The following is a 20,289-nucleotide window of genomic DNA, read 5'->3' as shown; positions in this document are numbered from 1 at the left end:
TTTAGTGCAATTATAACACTGAATTGTGGGGAAAATATACAATTCAACAGTCAGTGAGTTGTAGCACGAAAATACCCGTTTTGGTAAGACTTGGCCATCAAAAGTTAAAACAACTGTTTCAGAGGGTTGCCACGAAACAGAACCATTAACCGTAACTCTATGGTTTAAGCGCCGCACTTTAAGAACATTTCCACACCCAATGGGCACGGAAATGTTTGACAAAATTTCTTCATCCGACCACTGTGCCGGAATGCCGCGAACCAAACCCATACGGGTCACAGAAAAAGACGGTATGTATGCAGTAAGATTCTCTAACTCGAGACACGGGTCAGTTACAAATAAATTTGCATCTAAATAATTTGAGAATGACATTGCTATGCGAGTTCTGCCAATGCGCTTAACACTTCCGTTAATAATGTTTCTGAAGGCCTTTTTGACGAGGAATTTCCCAAAAGATACCGGGTGCAGAGATGAGCTTGCGTCAGTCTGTTTGAGTTGGACGTGAACCATAAAGGGTGCAACATCTGAATTTGAAAATAAGTTCCTACCAACCTTGGTGCTAATAGCGCTATTGTTTATATTTGTATTTAAATTGTCAGAGGGGATTATGGTAGGCTGCATGCTAGAACTCGAAAGAGCTTGGGAGTTTTGTATGTTTTCCTGGCAATCGCACGAATATTCCCCGCCATTATTTTTCCTTCTTTTTTTATTGCAATTTTTGCATCTTTTTTGTACCTTATTTCTTTTAAGTTCACTCCTGCTACCCACAGAAGTGTCAGTATCCATTGCCGAATCAACAGTCACATTACATCCGACCTGGAGGTTTCCACCTCCAGGATCAGGAGGATCGTCGTCCCCCATAGAAAATTTACACGAAAAAACTTACCAACTATGAAGAAATCCACTAATTATATATACAAATAAAAGAATATATACAAAATATGTGAAAAATTATATACAAATTACCGATTTCCTGATATTACAATAAAAATAATGTACAAGAAACAAAAAACTAGACCGCCGCGTTTCACGTTTCCCGCGCTTTTTTCCATTTGTTGTTTATCGCCTAACTGTCAACACTGTCAATCCGAGAGTTGTGACGTCATCAGAATCTTCAATGACGTTTCGAGTTTGGTCACGTGACGTGTGCCAAAACATATTTTAAATTCAATATTTACAAAAATATGGTCATTACAGGTCCCCTAAAAGTAGTTTAACATATTCTTATAATCCAAAAGAATTTATTTGGATACAATTCTGCCCTAAGATTTGTAGATGGAAACAACCCTATTATATGTGGGGTATACTGAATTTCTAGATTCTCAAAATCTTTACCTTAATAATACGGTTTTTGAGAATCCAGAAACTCTTTTCAGCAGTTTTTACAATATTGTTTTTACAAGCATACATTTTCTTTTCTTTACAATGGAATGAAACCTATTGAAAACAACTGTGAGTAAATTTTGAGAGTTCTCAGAGGTAAGTGAGTAAATATTCTTTCTTGCACCAAAAATTATACATTTTACATACATGTAAAACTACAAATGAATTTTAAAGGAAAATAGAACCAGGTAACAACAGGCGGAGGTTTGTAATAAACATTTTTTTTTCTAAAAAAACTGATTTATTTTGCCATAAAAACCAGTTTAAATAAGCGCATTATTTAATTTCAAGCATAATATGTACACGGTACTATTAATAGAGTTAGACCAAGACAAGTCTGCAGCAATTTTGATAGCCCAGACTGTGCAAATGCTATTGTAAACGTCAAACTTTTATGAAGTAATTATGTATAACACTTGCACAGTCTCTGCTGTCAAAATCGTTGCAGAGTGATCTTGGTCTAACTATAGTCATTAAACTTTCATTATTATTACATTCAATGTTAAGAATTCAAAAACATTTTATTTGTTGAAACTTTAATGCCAAAAGAAAAAACTTAATGTATAAAGGTGAACTTAATACCACGAGGCGTTCTCCAGTCAACATTAGGGCAACGCAGAAAATAATGTAGACGGTGCAAATGCACACATAATTCAGCACGCAGTCATTTTGAAAATTATGTCTTCAGTTTTAAATAAAACTAAAAAAATAATTTGCTTTGCTTTGTTTGCTATGAGTTGCCGCGTTGTGTTTTAAATAAAACTAAAGAAAACATTTTCTGAATGACTCTTAACCTTACGATGTCTATTGTCAGAAAACTTTCATGTATTGGAATTTTTGTACATTCTAACTTCTCTATTGATTCAGGTATAATTTGGTAAGATTTGCAGTAAAACAAGGTCACTTCGCAGAATACGTTTAATTTTAAACATTTATGCAAAAAATATAACACTTGTCAATTGACGAACCTTTTACCCTATATATTTTTGACAAATATTTTGACTGAGAAATCTATAGATAAAACACGCAACACAATTTAAACAGTATCATAAACAATATTAAGATGATCTCTGCTCTCCGCATAAAGGCTATTGAAATATAGAATTTAAAAAAAGGAGTCGGGTGAAAATTGCCTGAGAGAAAAAAAAATGTTTAATGGGGCGAATGAAATGGAGTGATGGTTGAAAAAAGTGTATGAAGGAAACCTAGCTTTCACGCCGAAAAATGTAATGGCTCGACTATTGGAGCAGTTTTGGAATTTAGAAAATAAATAATTTAAGGAAAATGCGGGTTGCAGACATCTACAGGAATTTAACAAAAGTAAAAAAAAGGAGCGTAAGAACACAATAGACATGAAATGGTATGGAACTTTCAGTAGGAGCAGCAGAGAAAGCGCTATGATTGTTTGTCCTTTCCACAGTTTTTTTAAATCCCCACTGTAAATTTTAGTACGGTTATGGTGGGCAACAAATAACCCGACTAACCTACGTAAGGTTGTTTTTGGTATGTTGTCAGGAATGTTAAAGGGTCATTCTACTTTATACTGCAGTTTTTGGGATAAAAGGATTTTGAATATTCGTAATGCGTTTTAACTTACACTAGCTACTAAAACATGATAAGCACAGAATAGATCTCAATATTTGAACCTTGACTTTTTTATTTTTAGAATTTATAGCCTGGAGTTCTCAACATTCAACTAAACACCCTGCCCTTTTACTCATAATGACAACTTTGTTACTGATAAAAAAATATAAGTATGAAATATTTTTTACCTTGGTTACAAGAGTATCGTTAGTGCGGCATTAAAATCTGCTTTATATTGATATACAATTTCAAAAAATACATAATTTACAAATATAAAAATCAATACTTGCTTCTGGGGACAATAAACCTCCAGTAAAAAGTAAAATAACCCTAAAAAGTGTTTTTAATTTGGCTGATTGCGTATGTTCTGTCCATCACGGGCGCACGCGTATAGCTATAGCTGTACTATAGCACATCTATTTAATCCTACCGTATATGTCAGAAAGGGAATTTCATCAAATACAATCAAATTTTATTCAAAATTAAAAACATAACTACCGATTCTATCGATATTGTTCCTACACTAGCCGCTGTCATCTGCGCGCAGCCGCATACCTGCCCGCTGTTGTCGTTGTCGTCAGTTGCTTGGCTGTCAGTCAGACGGCTGATTCAAGTTTTGCCAGTTTTCGTGTTCCGTTTCATACCATTGCACCGTGGCGGTTATTATTGTGTGATTTTAGGTTCAAACAAACATTGTGTGCGATTGAGAATGAATAAATATCACTCAAATTCGGTTGTAGTGTTCTGTGATTGTTTGGTTCCTTGGAATGAAAACTAGAGCAATGTGTGAAATTGTAAACAGATGACTTCAATCAAACCATATGTTTCGATACCTGCACTAGTTTGGGCCCAGTCTTATCGAAAGAGCCGGACCGGCCGACGAAGCGCCCTGGATAGTGGATTTTAATGAGTAGAAAGATAACATCGACCCCATTTCAGATGAATAAAAATGTCAACAGAAGGAAGCGGAGAGACTCCATCGAGCGGCCCGAGCCTACCTGGGGCGCCGGAGCAAACGTACCTATTCCCAAAGGCGAAAGGTCATTCGAGGTCCATCAGCCATGGAGGAACGCCGATGTTGGCGGGAGCACCAGCGCCGCGACCGCTCAAATCGGCCCTGCGCGGCCACCAGCGCGCCTTCTCTCAAGGCCAAATCGGAGACGGCCGCGCTGGATCGGGTGCGCCGGGCCACAGCCGCACTGGGTCTCGCACAGACTTCATCCTGCCACCTGGACACCGTGCGGATGCGCCGGCGGCGCCACGCACAAACTCTGTGCGCGCACACTCGCGGCAGGCCTCACGCTCCGACTCCATCTACACCCTACGCCGTACATCGGTGGTGAGCCCGTGGCGCCGCACCCTGTTCTGGCTGATGCGCCGACAGGCTCCTCAGGTGGACGCGCGACACATCACCGTCGTCCCCAACCACCTTGTGCCTGAAAAAACCCCCCCAAAAGAGCACCCAAATGGCCAGCGCTGCAACAATAAAATCAGGACTACTAAATACACTCTGTTGTCATTCCTTCCTAAAAATTTGTTTGAACAATTTCATAGAGTTGCCAATGTGTACTTTATATTTATAGTGCTGTTGAACTGGGTGCCGGCCCTGAATGCTTTTGGCAAGGAGATTGCCATGTGCCCTGTTGTGTTTGTGCTAACTGTGACTGCCATCAAGGACTTATTTGAAGATCGACGGAGACATCTCTCTGATAAAAGAATCAACAACTCCTACTGCAGAGTTTATAAAGTGTGAGTATATTCTAAACTGTTTTTTTTTTATTGTAAAGGGGTGATTCCCATTTGCTCTACCTACTGGACAATATTGTCTAAATATAAATACATACAGTTGTGTGCAATATAATAGCAGTACACTCTGCGATGAAGATCATCTTATAGAAAAGTTTATTTTTTTCTGGATGACTTGGGTTTAGATGTAAAGCTTTAATTGGAAATAATAGGAAAGATTCTAAATTACAATTATAGTACACAATGAATTTTTTTTTGCAGGGTTTTACGTTTTTATAGGAATTTCCGCAATTTAGTTAAAACAGCCAATTTTCATAATATTTTTTTTTACTTCCAATATCATTTAAGTAAATGTTACAGTTAATTTTGAAACATTATCAAGTAATGCAGAATAATTATATAAAAAGATACAATATTATTGATCTAAAGTTATAGTTTTCCCTTAATTTACATTTTCTTATGTACTGCTATTATATTTTGTTATTAATGTGACATACATAATGATGACAATATAATGTAATTTTATAATGACATAATAATATAATATGTAATTAAATATTTGACAGAATATAATATTAGAGTGTATAATCACACGAAAATACAATTACATATTAATAACAACACTATTAGCATGTAAGGTGTATCTGTAAGTGCTGGTATGTATGTATAACAACAATAAACAATAACAACAATATATTGCACACAACTGTATATATATATATATATACTGATGTTGCTGCTGATACTGGGCATAAAGTTAAAAAAACCTACATGTGTTCACTAAACCTCAGAGAATATAAATATTCAAAAAAATTTAATTGTTCTATTGATTGCCATTAAAAAACTGATGAGTTTCAAACTGGGACAAATCTGGGAAATCCTGGATTTATGACAGTGTTACATAGCACAAATAAGTTACCTGTTTTGTCTTGATTCTATTTTTAAAATAGGATGCAGTAGTTATGATATATTTTTGTTCTGTTTACATAGCACCTGCCTACTTTAATTTACGTACAAGAAATCAATGATTTATTCCTGAAAATAACTTCATTTATAAATAAATGTACTTATACAACTTTCTTGAGAAGTAGGCATGGACAGTCATAAAATTGGTTCTCCCACTTGTATGCCTTCTATCAGTGTTTAAGCATCTATGTATATCTATATGCTGCGATATACACGCATCAGCTCCAAGAGCTGCTAGTGTATCAAATTAAATAATAAATAATAATAATAATAATATTCCCATAGCTGTGAACAAGTCAGAGATATCTTGATTTTTTTATATGTCGTGGCCACTGTGTATTTAGTGCCCGCGAGGAAATGGAAACCGGATCATATTTAGAGAGAAAAATGTCATATAAACTTGTAGAGTTAATACCAATTAAAAAAAATCTATTTTTATTGCGTTTCAGTGCATAACGTCTTTTTGTTGTCATCACTATGGGACCTAGTCTAGACTGCCTTATTGCTAGATATCAAAGTGACAAGGAACCCTTTGAATAGACTAGTTTTTACGAAAAAAAATTTACCAATTCATATTAATCCATAAAATTTCCAAGAACATGTATTTATTATGTTTAAAAACATAAAAAAAGTAAAAAACAAAACACAAAAAAATTATTTTTTGGTGGAATTGACTTAAATATGTATAAGATTTTTTCCTTCTTATGACCTCAGGAATATGTGGTTAAATTTTTATTGTTTCCTCGCAGGCACTATGTATATATCAAATGGGTCGAGCCTGTTGGGCTTTCCCACAAATGAAGGAATATAAGCAAGTCAATTAGTTATCTTTCCTTGTTAATAAAACAAACAAGTTAAACACTCTTACTACCAATAGTAGTTATTGTAATTAACTATCAATGTTATCATACCTTAACTGGACTGACTAACAATTAGTTCATAACTAGAGCTATTAAATTTCTTTTGTGATTGATTAGTTAGGGTTGATTGTATTTTATTGGGTAATATCAAAGCAACAGGTACTCAAGTAGTTAGTATGACTATAAGTTATCTAGAATGCTACTACAATTACCAGAACAATGCTACTCCAATCTAGTCTAGCTCGCTCACGTGCTTGATACTTTTCAGTGATTTCTATTATTATAATAAAATAAGGGTAACAGCTGGTAACTACAGTTGTACTAAGCATGTGAGTGGCTAATATGAACAATGCGAAAGTAACTCTGTCTATCTGTTACCTCTTCACACTTAGAGCCAGACCAAGCTAAGTTGGCAACAATTTCGATAGCCCAGCCTGTGCAAGTAAACATAGGGTTGCCATATCTAAAATTTGGAAACCAGGACAAGACGCGTGAAAATCCCGGATTTTACAGTCTAGAACCCGGACATGTCAACAGGTTTTTCAAACAGGTTGTGCGTGTGTCGTAGGCGGCCTAAGGCTCTGAATTTTTAAACCCGGACTACAAATGAAGTCCTCCCAAGACGCTCCCCAGACGCCTTCTAAACTAGGACAAATCCGGGGAAACCTGGATGAATGGTAACCCTCAGTAAACATCACAATTTCATAGAAGTTCAACATTCAAAATAACACTTGCACTGTCTAGGCTGTCAGAAACGCTGCCAACTGATCTTGGTCTGACTCTAAACCGCTATGCCAATTTAGATGAAATGTTACATGGAGAGAGGCCTAAGGAAGGACATAGGATAGTTTTTATCATTCATCATCATTATTCCATGCACACTGAAGTCGTGCGCAGGAGTTAGTTTGAAATATTTTATTTTAGGATTTAGCATGACATTCCAATAGAGCAGTAGGTCCTTTAACGTACCAACTTATCGCTTCCAATCAATTTTAAGTTATATTACGTAATTAAATACTTTATTCTACGTTTCAAGCCTCCTTAGCTTATAACAAGACTGTCGACTGACAATGTTTGCCCACTACATGTGATAGATAGATAGATAATCCGTTTATTTGTTTGCCACAATACACACAGGAAATACAATTAATAAAATGACAAAAAAAAACAGATAATACAAAATTATACGAGAGAAATACACATTTATACAAAATAGAAGTAGAAAAAAAAATACATTTAAATAATACTGTTCCATTCATATAGGAAATGTTGTGTGCGTCGCAGCAAAACAAAAGGGGTCTGGCTCAGTATTACGCTTCACCCTATGGGAGAGGCACTGATATTCTGCCAGGACAAGATGTCTTACATACTTGACCAAAACTTGCTTTAATCTCTAGTATAGTGAACCTTATTAATGTACACAAGAAAATTCACACCTACACCATATTGTAGGTACTTTAGTACATGTAATGACATCATATTTAATGAAACATACAAGGCAATACATTTTTATTATAGTGTAAGGTATACCTGGTTAAGATCGGATGGAGGGTAAGATCGTATGATCGCAATTACTACCATAATACTTAGTAGTTATTTTTTATCACTGGAAGAATATTGAAAAAAATATAGTATTTACTGGTAAAATGGAAAAACAATAACACCGATTTGAGGTGAATTGCGGCGTTTAATAATCCAAGTCGCATGGAGTCAGACCAAGATAAGTTGGCAGCGATTTTGATAGGCTAGCCTGTGCAAGTGTTAAGTAAACTTCATGATTTCATATAGCTTAAGAAAATTAACCCCAAAAATGGACAATCAGGGCAAATAATTCGTGTAGGTTTGAAAATTGGTATACTTATATCTTGTGGTCTCCAGATAAACATACTAAAAGTGCTCGAGGGTGGGGGTTGTGCTGAGGGTGTAAGGGGGGTAAATCATTTTTTGATAAACATAATATTTTTGGAAATAATCGCTCTGAAAGAAAAAAGAATATGTTTCCACTTCTACTTCCCCTAACTTCTGAACCGTGGGTCCAAAAAATATGAAAAAAATCGTGAAAGTAAAGCTTAGTAAACACTTTCAAGGAAAACTAAAGCAAACCTGATCGGTTCAGCCGTTTTTATGTTTTTGCAAAAAGTCTATGTGGATGGACAGGTAACTATGGAACTCTACACTGAGCATGGCCCAACATGCTCTTGGCCGGTTTTTAGGGTTCCGTACCCAAAGGGTCAAACGGGACCCTATTACTGAGACTTCGCTGTCCGTCCGTCCGTCCGTCTGTCACCAGGCTGTATCGCATGAACCGTGATAGCCAGACATTTGAAATTTTCACAGATGATGTATTTCTGTTGCCGCTATAACAACAAATACTAAAAACAGAATAAAATAAATATTTAAGGCCCCCCTTTCCTTTCCTTTGTTTGTTGTATGGGAGCCCCCTCCCATACAACAAACATAATTTTTTTGCCGTTTTTATAAATAATGGTACGGAATCCTTCGTGCGCGAGTCTGACTCGCACTTGCCCGGTTTTTTAATATTTGGTCAGCAGGTGACTTAATTTGCTTATTCTAAACAAAAAAAAAGGAGTTACGATGAACACTTAAGAAAAAACGACGTTTTCTTAAATCGTCTATTTTTGTCTCTTTGTTAACTTAAACACTCTGTAGCTCCTAAAGTATTGATCGTAGAGTAAAAATAAACAACCAAATATGTAGGGAATTTTATGGTAAATCTTTTGTCCGAAGTAATTATAATGCTATTTGTAAAAATATTCGAGATATAAGCAAAAATCTGAAAAAGGTACCTTCATCCCCCCCCCCCCCCCTTACACTCTCAGCACAACCCCCACCCTCGAGGACTTTTAGTATGTTTATCTGGAGACCACAAGCTATACCAATTTTCAAAACTACACGAATTATTTCTCCGGATTTTATTAATTTTCTTGAGCTAATAGATGTTTGACGTTTAAAATAACACTTGCGCTGTCTGGGCTATCAAAATCGCTGCCAACTTATCTTGGTCTGACTCTACGATGCGATATCGGTGACATTTGTATACCCATTTCTTTAGTGATGAAATTATAGCATTTTTCGTACTATATTGTTTTTGTATAATATACACCGTGTTTCTATTGAATTCCGTTAACTTCGGGGTATCGGTAAGTACGTTTGAGGAAACGAAATGGCATTGTAAAAGAAAATATTTTAATTATTATATAAAGTAATTAAATGTTGCATATACTTTAGTTAGTTGGGTCATAAGTTCTGTCAAAAAGGTTTTGTTTTGAGTGATAAAAAAGCTATAGGATGAGATTCCTTATTATTCATGTATATGGGTTGAATGCTTATTTAATGCTGAAATACTTACATTATAATTAAACTTAATTTGCTGTCTCTCTAAAAAACTCTGTTATAAAAAACATGCAAAAAATACGTGACTTGTTCGAGGAGATTTTAATCCCTAGTTATTTATTTTTCTTGTTTACATGGTCGAATCTTACATTAAATTAAAACTGGATGTTTTATATTTCTTAAAATATATAATTCGTGTGTATTACTAAACGTACTCGTAGGATGGGAGTCAAAAAATTGCGTATCACTGAAAAATATAGTTTCTATTTTCCTCCGTGAGCTTCTACGGGTTATCGTCTTATCTATTGTTTAAAAACCGCAAAGGCGCGTGCCACTATGAAAAAATGGGCAGGCCGCATAGGTAGCGTTTATTGAATTACTACTCTATTGAGCACGGAATAAGATTCATTATGAACTAATACAGAATTCTAACAGAATAGCTGTCTGATCTCTATTGGTGCGTCTAAGGTAGGCGACTAAACGCTCTCAAACCAGCTTAACTTGTGACACTGCGATCCGAAACAAAGATACGTATTCGAAGACCTCGCTTGCACTGGTAATGCGAGCGCACGGCTAGCTAGCGCAAAGGAAGCAATGTTATGTTTCTCGAGGAGCAGGTAAAAAACAGGGCCGGATTTTCACACAAATATATTTGGGTGGTTTTACGTTGTTTAATTTAAAGAGATAAAACATAACACTATTTAAATAGTAGGTACACATCTAACAGAATGGGTTTGTGTAATTACAATAATAACGAGATATACTCATTTTTATAATCAACTGTTTAAACAGTTGTTTGCTAATTTTAAACTTTAAACAGGCTAATTTTAAATAAACAATAAAACAATGGTAAAATAGTAATAAATATGTATATCCATTTAACAATCCCGTACTACTAATGTTAAAATAGACCTATATGTTATAATTATGTACACTAAAATAAAGATATTATTTACAATAGAGTACACATTTAGTAAAACATTTATAAAAATTTATATTATGAGTCAACAAAAAAATAAGTAACATATACATAATAGTGTATGCATAAAATAAATAAATATAAAACAAAATATGCATATTGTTTAGAGTCAAATCACGCTAACTCTTTCAAGCAAACCATACAAACAGTGTCAGTTTGTTAGAAGTCTGAAGAGTTAGCGTTATTCGACTGTAGGTAAAATCACAGAAAATAATGTTAAAATAGTTTTAAATATATACCTATATATTATAATAGATTAAAATAAAGATATAATTTTATAATAGACTACAACATTTAGTAAAACATTTAGTTATACAAATTTATATTATTGTTATTTTTAACACTGTACTAACAAAATAAGATCATTGTTATCTTGAATGAATAAATTAACATTATTATTAGTCAACAAAAAATAAAGTTATATATAACTACACAATATTGTACGTATGAAATAAATAAATATAAAACAAAATATGTATACCGTTTAGAATCAAATCACGCTAAATCTTCCAAGCAAACCATACAATCAGTGTCAGTCTGTTAGAAGTCTGAAGAGTTAGCGTTATTCGACTCTAGGTAAAATGCACTGGCACGGGCATCTTCCCATGGTCGAAATATTACGCTCGTAACGGCATTTTCCCATGGTCGAAATATTGCACTCGTAACGGCATCCTCCCATGGTCGAAATATCACACTCGTAACGGCAACTTCCCATGGTCGAAACATATTTACATTCGAAATGTAAATATTCGTTCGAAAGTCCAGTAAAACATAGCCAGGGGTCAAACAAAATGTAGCACATAACAGTCTAAACATTAGCAAGCGGAATCCAAAAAAACGTAGCCAGGTCGTCATAAAAAGGTCGATATAGATTAAAGGGCACATGTACTTAAAGCGGAAACTTGTAAGACACTAAAAAATGTACATACATTTAATCCAGCTTAACCATATCCATTTAACAATCCCCTACCCCAATCTGTTAGTACCCAGACCGAGACCGGCAGGTAAGCGCATTCCAAAATAATGAGTCATCTTAACGCTTAGCAAACATGCCTAGCGGTGACTCGTCATTTGTGTAATTGGTTTTATAAGCGACATTTTACATGGCCCAACGATAAAATATTTATGATTGTTTCTTAAATGTTAAAAAATGTAAAGCCATATATAAGATACGTATTCGAAGACCTATATAGGTCTATATTTAATACTATTTTAACATTGTTTTCTGTGATTTTACCTAGAGTCGAACAACGCTAACTCTTCAGACTTCTAACAGACTGACACTGATTGTATGGTTTGCTTGAAAGAGTTAGCGTGATTTGACTCTAAACGATATGCATATTTTGTTTTATATTTATTTATTTTATGCATACACTATTATGTATATGTTACTTATTTTTTTGTTGACTCATAATATAAATTTGTACAAATGTTTTACTAAATGTGTACTCTATTGTAAATAATATCTTTATTTTAGTGTACATAATTATAACATATAGGTCTATTTTAACATTAGTAGTACGGGATTGTTAAATGAATATACATATTTATTACTATTTTACCATTGTTTTATTGTTTATTTAAAATTAGCCTGTTTAAAGTTTAAAATTAGCACACAACTGTTTAAACAGTTGATTATAAAAATGAGTATATCTCGTTATTATTGTAATTACACAAACCCATTCTGTTAGATGTGTACCTACTATTTAAATAGTGTTATGTTTTATCTCTTTAAATTAAACAACGTAAAACCACCCAAATATATTTGTGTGAAAATCCGGCCCTGTTTTTTACCTGCTCCTCGAGAAACATAACATTGCTTCCTTTGCGCTAGCTAGCCGTGCGCTCGCATTACCAGTGCAAGCGAGGTCTTCGAATACGTATCTTTGTTTCGGATCGCAGTGTCACAAGTTAAGCTGGTTTGAGAGCGTTTAGTCGCCTACCTTAGACGCACCAATAGAGATCAGACAGCTATTCTGTTAGAATTCTGTATTAGTTCATAATGAATCTTATTCCGTGCTCAATAGAGTAGTAATTCAATAAACGCTACCTATGCGGCCTGCCCATTTTTAGGGTTCCGTAGCCAAATGGCAAAAAACGGAACCCTTATAGATTCGTCATGTCCGTCTGTCTGTCCGATTCTGTCACAGCCACTTTTTTCCGAAACTATAAGAGCTGTACTGTTCAAACTTAGTAAGTGGATGTATTCTACGAACCGCATTAAGATTTTCACACAAAAATAGAAAAAAAACAATAAATTTTGGGGGTTCCCCATACTTAGAACTGAAACTCAAAAAATCTTTTTTCATCAAACCCATACGTGTGGGGTATCTATGGATAGGTCTTCAAAAATGATATTGAGGTTTCTAATATCATTTTTTTCTAAAATGAATAGTTTGCGCGAGAGACACTTCCAAAGTGGTAAAATGTGTGTCCCCCCCCCCGTAACTTCTAAAATAACAGAATGAAAAATCTAAAAAAAATATATGATATACATTGCCATGTAAACTTCCACCGAAAATTGGTTTGAACGAGATCTAGTAAGTAGTTTTTTTTTAATACGTCATGAAATTAAAAAAAAAAATTTTTTTTCATCATACCCATACGTGTGGGGTATCTATGGATAGGTCTTCAAAAATGATATTAAGGTTTCTAATATCATTTTTTTCTAAACTAAATAGTTTGCGCGAGAGAACCTTCCAAAGTGAAAAAAAGTGTGTCCCCCCCCCTGTAACTTCTAAAATAACAGAATGAAAAATCTAAAAAAAATATATGATATACATTGCCATGCAAACTTCCACCAAAAATTGGTTTGAACGAGATCTAGTAAGTAGTTTTTTTTTAATACGTCATGAAATTAAAAAAAAAAAATTTATTTCATCATACCCATACGTGTGGGGTATCTATGGATAGGTCTTCAAAAATGATATTAAGGTTTCTAATATCATTTTTTTCTAAACTGAATAGTTTGCGCGAGAGAACCTTCCAAAGTGAAAAAAAGTGTGTCCCCCCCCCCCCTGTAACTTCTAAAATAACAGAATGAAAAATCTAAAAAAAATATATAATATACATTACCATGCAAACTTCCACCGAAAATTGGTTTGAACGAGATCTAGTAAGTAGTTTTTTTTTAATACGTCATAAAATTAAAAAAAAAATTTTTTCTTTAAACATATACGTGTGGGGTATCTATGAATAGGTCTTCAAAAATGATATTTAGGTTCCTAATATCATTTTTTTCTAAACTGAATAGTTTGCGCGAGAGACACTTCCAAAGTGGTAAAATGTGTGTCCAAAGTGGGAAAATGTTGAACAAGATCTAATAAGAAGATTTTTTTTAATACGTCTTAAATTGTACGGAACCCTTCATGCGCGAGTCCGACTCGCACTTGGCCGCTTTTTTTCATAGTGGCACGCGCCTTTGCGGTTTTTAAACAATAGATAAGACGATAACCCGTAGAAGCTCACGGAGAAAAATACAAACTATACCTCAAGTTTGAAGGGTATTAGCTGAAGTACAGACTTGTCGGAAAACTAATTGCAGGTGATAAAATAACGTTCTAATAAAGTAGGTTTTCTTGGTATATGACATTTATTTCAGTTTAAAGTAAGTTCATACAAATAAACGATTGTACCTATTTTATTAATGTGACACTGATTTTTACTCCATTTGGTAAAGTATAATTTTTCAGAATCCAGCCGCGTGTTTGCGTCTAACGTCAATCCCAAAGTAAACAAGTAGTAAATTAAGACGCGATCTAATTTATTTTAAAACTAGTTATATTACGTTTTGATCAGTATAAAACAAGCTTTAAATTCATGGTAAACTTTTTTATTAATAGCTTTGTATTACATTTTATCAGTCATAACCTCTGTGACAGAACTTATGACCTAAGTAGCGTTGTTGTAACACGCGCATTACATTTAACTCACCAAGGCAAGGCATCCAAACACTGGTTGCAAAATTACTGGATAAGACTGAAATTTAACACAGACTTAAAAGGAAGCTATGGTCTCCTAAACCCTAACTTCAATTCCTACATACATCAAAACTGATTATAGTCGTTGCCGACTGGTGGCAGTTCTCAACGAAAAAAAAAAACACTTGCAGAGTCTGTGCCATCAAAATCGCTGAATGGATCGCTGAATCGCTGATCTTGGTCTAACTCTAATAATTTGTCAACGTTAATAAGAAACAAATGCACAAACCTGCAACCAATAAATACATGAATTTTATTAGTTTTTGCCTTCGCTTAATGCATATATATATGTAATAGCATGGTCCTAACAACTAGTTACCACTTAGTAGTCATAATGCAGTAATAATTTTTGCATAGGCAATGCAGATTTGCGTTGTACAAGGCTTCGCTCGTACTAAGACGTTTGCTATTAGAAGAGCCCTGATGACGCAGTCGTTCGACACGAAGGCAATTTCCTCGGAGTGGCTTCTGGCACACGCCATCCCCGCCAGTGGCACGACTCATAAACAATACTCCATGAATTATGAATTTATCATGTGGCTCGTCGGCATGCTGCTGAGAATATCGTTGAATTTCTTATGTTGTTTGCTCCAACCTTTCAGCCGCTTGTAAGCCACGTGGGAATCCTTAATCGCGTTAGCGTGCGTAGGTACCTACGTGCCGGCTTATAGGCGCGTGTATACATGTTACAAAATCAAGGCAGCTCCCAAATGTCAGTGTCAAGTTCCAAGGTTGTGACGGCTATCCTCGTTAAGCGGAAATGTTGATCCCCTTAATGAAGTAATGTCTATTTCCGATAACGGATTTTTATTAAAAAAATATTGTTAATTTTAGTATTTTTATTTTTTTTCTACATACCTACATATACTTTAAAAGCATTATTTTTATTTATTATTATTGTAGTTTGTGGGCCTTTGAATTGTCGACCAGGCATTGGTCTATTGTGACAGCCCTTTAAAGTTCATTACTGATGCCCGTTGAATCCAGGAAATTCCAGATTCTTTGGGCCGTAATGTTCTGTACCTCATAGGGTTGCAATACGTGCCGCCCTAGGTGGGTACTTCTTTTTGACATCAGTGGTCCACAGGAGCAGAGAATGTGCATTGCAGTCTCCTCTGACTCATGGCAGAACCTGCATGTCGCGTCTTGTTTCTTTCCGATTTGAAACATGTGTTTGTTCAATTTACAGTGTCCAGTCAAAATTCTGGTCACCGCGCAGGCTTTGTGTCTTTTGAGCCCTAGAAGCTCCCTAGCAGTTTTGCTGTTGAACCCTTTGATTAGAGCTTTCGAGTGTTCTTGTCCTTTTACGAACTTCCACCAATCGTTTGCCCTTATTTTTTCTAAATTGCTGAGCAGTGAATATGCATCCCGTTTTGTGATTCCACAGAACGGTTCTGGGCCGACCAGGGGTGTGTCTGCGCCCTTTCTAGCAAGTTCGTCCGCTTCTTCGTTTCCGTTAATGTCGAAGTGCCCTGGTACCCATCTAAGTGTGACTTTGTTGGAGTTTGCCAGCGCATTGAGGTTTGTTTTACAGTTCTGGACTAGTTTTGAGTTTGACTCAAGGGATTCTAGTGCCAGCAGAGCAGCCTGGCTGTCTGAGTTGATGTAGATATGTTGGTGTCGTAGGTTTTTATCCAGGTTAATCTCCGCACATTTGTTGATGGCGTAGACTTCAGCCTGGAAGATTGAGGACTGACGCTGGCTCTGAGCTTAGGTCTCTCACCATAGATCCCACATCCTACATCAATGCCTTTCTTGGAACCATCCGTGTACCAAATATGGCTTCCCTCTTCGACGAACATTTGGTTGTTGGTCCATTTGTCTCTAGGAGGTATTTCTACTGTGTACAGTTTAGTAAACTGACATTCAGTGTGCGTGTCATCGGTGGGCATGCTAAGGGTTCTATTTGCAAAAACCCAGGCCTTTAGTTTGGTTAATGCTTGAGAGCGCCATTTTGGCCTGTTTAGCGTGCATATTCTGTAGACGCACTGCTTAGCCTCCTTTTGCACCTGCAAGTGGAGTGGTATAATATCCAGCAGTGCGTCTAGGGCCGCCCCCGGTGTCGAGGAGAAGGCGCCTGTTGCTGTTAAACATGCCGTGCGCTGCAGGCTGTTTAGAGTTTCTATTGCCGTCTTTTGGTTGGTTTTGTTACACCAGACTGCGGAGGCGTAGCCACGGAGAGCGGATGGTAGACCGAAAAAACGATGGATGGATTGTGTGAGAGAGGATATGTGAAAGAACGGAGTGAGTGCTGAGGTGACGAAAGATAGAGGAGAATGGAAGAGAATAACATGTTGTGCCGGCGACCCCACATAACGTGGGATAAGGGCAGGAGGAAGAAGAGATAATTTATGGTTATAATAATAGCTATAAAGACCCAGCATACGTCGGTAAAAATCATCTGTTTCTGGAGTCTGCATAAACATTATCAGCCGGTTGTATCGCGGTGGAATGACCGTCAGTTGATGACATGCACCTGTAAAAAAAATTAAAGTCATCGCCTCCCAATTTATATTGTTTTTTTTAATAAATATTATAGGATATTATTACAAATTGACTAAGTCCCACAGTAAGCTCAAAAAGGCTTGTGTTGAGGGTACTTAGACAACGATATATACAATATATACATATTTATAAATACTTAAACACATAGAAAACACCCATGACTCAAGTCAGGAACAAATATCCATGCTCATCACACGAATAAATGCCCTTACCAGGATTTGAACCCGGAACTAGGGATTGCAAATATTCGAAACTTTCAGGTATTCGAATATTCGATTTTTTCTGACGAGATATTCGAATTATTTTTATGAAACAAGAAAATGAACGGGAATTCGGTTTTTGTATCGTTTTATTCAAAAACTATTTGTACATATTGCAAAAACTAATGATATTTTGCAGAAATTACACGTATAGATTACACAATAAAAAGTTACACGTAAGAGAAATAAATTAGTAGGTAATCATTTTCCGATTTACATTTAATATTTATTTTTAGTCACTCAGTTGCCTATAAAAAAGTCTTTCATTCTATTGTATTTTGAACCGCTCTATTTCAGGGGTTGTGTGAGAGTACACGGACAGTTGAGTGGTTTAGCATCAAAAAAGAGTGTTCGGCAAGGATGTGAAGCGGCACCGTGGCTGTTTAATCTACTCATAGACAGTAGTTTGCATTACATCATTTGAGAAATAACGAATGTGGGCTGAGAATGAGTAGATTACTCGCCAAATGTCTTCTTTAGATGGCCAGGTATTGCTAGCGTCATCGGGTGAAGAGTTGCAGGAGATGGTAACTAGAATGCATGGGTCTTTTGAAAGGAAAGGAATGAATAAATGTAAGCAAGACTAAAGTAATGGTATTTGGAAAGGGAGAAAATATGACAAACAGTGAAATTTTGATTGGTCAAGAAAGAGTGGACCAAGTGAGCATTTGTGTGAATCAGGGAACCTTGTTCACTAGAGACGGTTAGCATGATAAAAACATTGAAAGGAGAGTAAATGCTGGAAATCGTGTGCATGGGGCACTTAACGCTTTTATGAGCAGCCAGAAGGTGTCACAAAAATCACGGTTTTGGTGCCCAAACTTATGTATGGTAGCGGTATGGCAGAAGAGGCATCAGAGCCAAGTGGATGCAGTGGAAATGAGAGTGTTGAGAAACTTGAGAAGTGTGTGTGGTGTGAGATTACAAGATAGAATTAGGAACAGTGTGATACTGATAAAGGAAAAAGGTATGTTGAGATGGACACTTGGAAAGAATGAGTGAAAGAAGGCTAATAAAGAGAGCGTATAAGGGAGAAGTAGAAGGCAGAGCTGGAAGGAGTAGACCTCGGCGGACTTTGTCTGATGAGAAATCCTGATGATTTTAGATTTTGTTTTCTTTGAAATCGAGTTAGGTTTCGCTGTAATTTCACGAAGCCTATCGAGAGGAAATAATATAACAATAAAAATAATATTTCCTTCGCGTTCCTCATTCACTGTAAAAAATACCCGGCAAAACACAGAAACTGTAACTATAGCAGATGAAATAGATTTTTTCGAGTAATAAAAAATATTCGAAAATTTAGCGGCCGAATATTCGAATATCAAAACAGGCCCAATATTCGACAAATTCGAATATTCGAATTGCAAGCCCTACCCGGGACCATCCGCTTCGTACGCAGGGTCACTACCCACTAGGCGAAACTCGCGCTTGCACAGTAGGGGCCAAGGTATAAATATGGCCGACCATTCTAGTCAGCTCATTCAGTCGTCGGACTTCTGACCGTCAACATCTCCTGAGGATGCCTCGTAGAGAAGCGAAACACGTGTCGAGTTTTTTACTTGCGGTGGTGGATTGTTATGTTTATTTGCGTATTTATTTTTGCGGTGGGAGGGTGGGAACATTAATTGCATGTAAAAATACGCAAGTATAACGGGTTAGCAGTGTTAGCACTTATTAACTAGCACGTTATCTTTTCGCGGATTAACAAAGTAATATTTTGTGTTTTAATCAATATATCATTTGATATTTACCAGTCGCTTTTAGGTGAAGGAAAACATCGTGGAGAAACCAGACTATTCTCAATAAACCCTAGTTTCCCCTCTGGGTTGGAAGGCAGTAGCTTTGCTTTCGTAAAAACTAGCGCCTACGCCAATTCTTGGGATTATTTACCAAGCGCACTCCCAAGAGCCGTGGCGAAAAAGCCGTGACAAACGCGAAGAAGAAAGATGATGAGATAATAATAGGCTCGGCGAAATGACGATATGTAAGGTGTTAATAATATGGGGCCTATTAGTATCCATGATCTAAACATCCGTCACATAACTAAAAACAAATCTTTTTGTCTGTGCCTGTTGAACGGAATTCTAATGCAATGTGTTACAAAACGCATTACAGCGATTAGTGATTGCGGGGCCATGAATATTGAATGATGGTGCTGTGACTGATGCTGTCTATCTGTTCACAGAACACTCCATTGCTGATCATGATTACTTGACCTCTAAACCAGTAATATTTACGCGTATATAGAGACCAGAGTTATACTGGAGAACTTACGAATGGTCTGTAAGCGATGGGTGCAGCAACCCTGAAGTGGGTCAACCCCCGGTCAAGGTTCTGTGTTAGGGACTGACACGACAATGGGAATTAAACCTTTAACGTCGTTGTTACTCAGGATTGATCTGGGGAGTGCCGCCCGCGTTGGTTTAATGTTGTGCCTGCTGTGTGTGCACTCTGTAATGTTCCTCTTCAGTTCGTTAATACAGAGCAAACATCTAACACTCGTATAACAAGAGTACATGACAACAGGTAAGGATTTATCAAGATCGTAACATCACGCTTATTGAGCAAAAGAAATATGACTTTAAGTGAATTTTATAGCTTATTGTTTAACGATATTTCCCCATGAAGGCTATTATTTGTTCTTAATTAAAGGCTTTTATAGAATGTATAGA

The 20,289-nt window shown here is 36.2% G+C and overlaps 1 protein-coding gene across 1 annotated transcript in view; it reads left to right on the top strand.

Moving 5' to 3' along the window:
* Positions 1 to 2,957: 2,957 nt before the first annotated feature.
* Positions 2,958 to 20,289, top strand: part of LOC133517144 (phospholipid-transporting ATPase VA) — a 119,877-nt gene continuing 102,545 nt past the window's right edge. The window contains exon 1 of the mRNA XM_061850311.1: positions 2,958 to 4,716. Coding sequence (XP_061706295.1) covers positions 3,917 to 4,716 — 800 coding nt within the window. The 5' untranslated portion in view covers positions 2,958 to 3,916. The remainder of the gene's footprint in view (positions 4,717 to 20,289) is intronic.

The sequence above is a fragment of the Cydia pomonella genome, chromosome 4 (genome assembly GCF_033807575.1).
Source record: "Cydia pomonella isolate Wapato2018A chromosome 4, ilCydPomo1, whole genome shotgun sequence".
NCBI classification, from domain to species: Eukaryota; Metazoa; Arthropoda; class Insecta; order Lepidoptera; family Tortricidae; genus Cydia; species Cydia pomonella.
The sequence above is the reverse complement of the archived record's forward strand: the minus strand, read 5'-3'. Positions and strand labels throughout refer to the sequence as shown.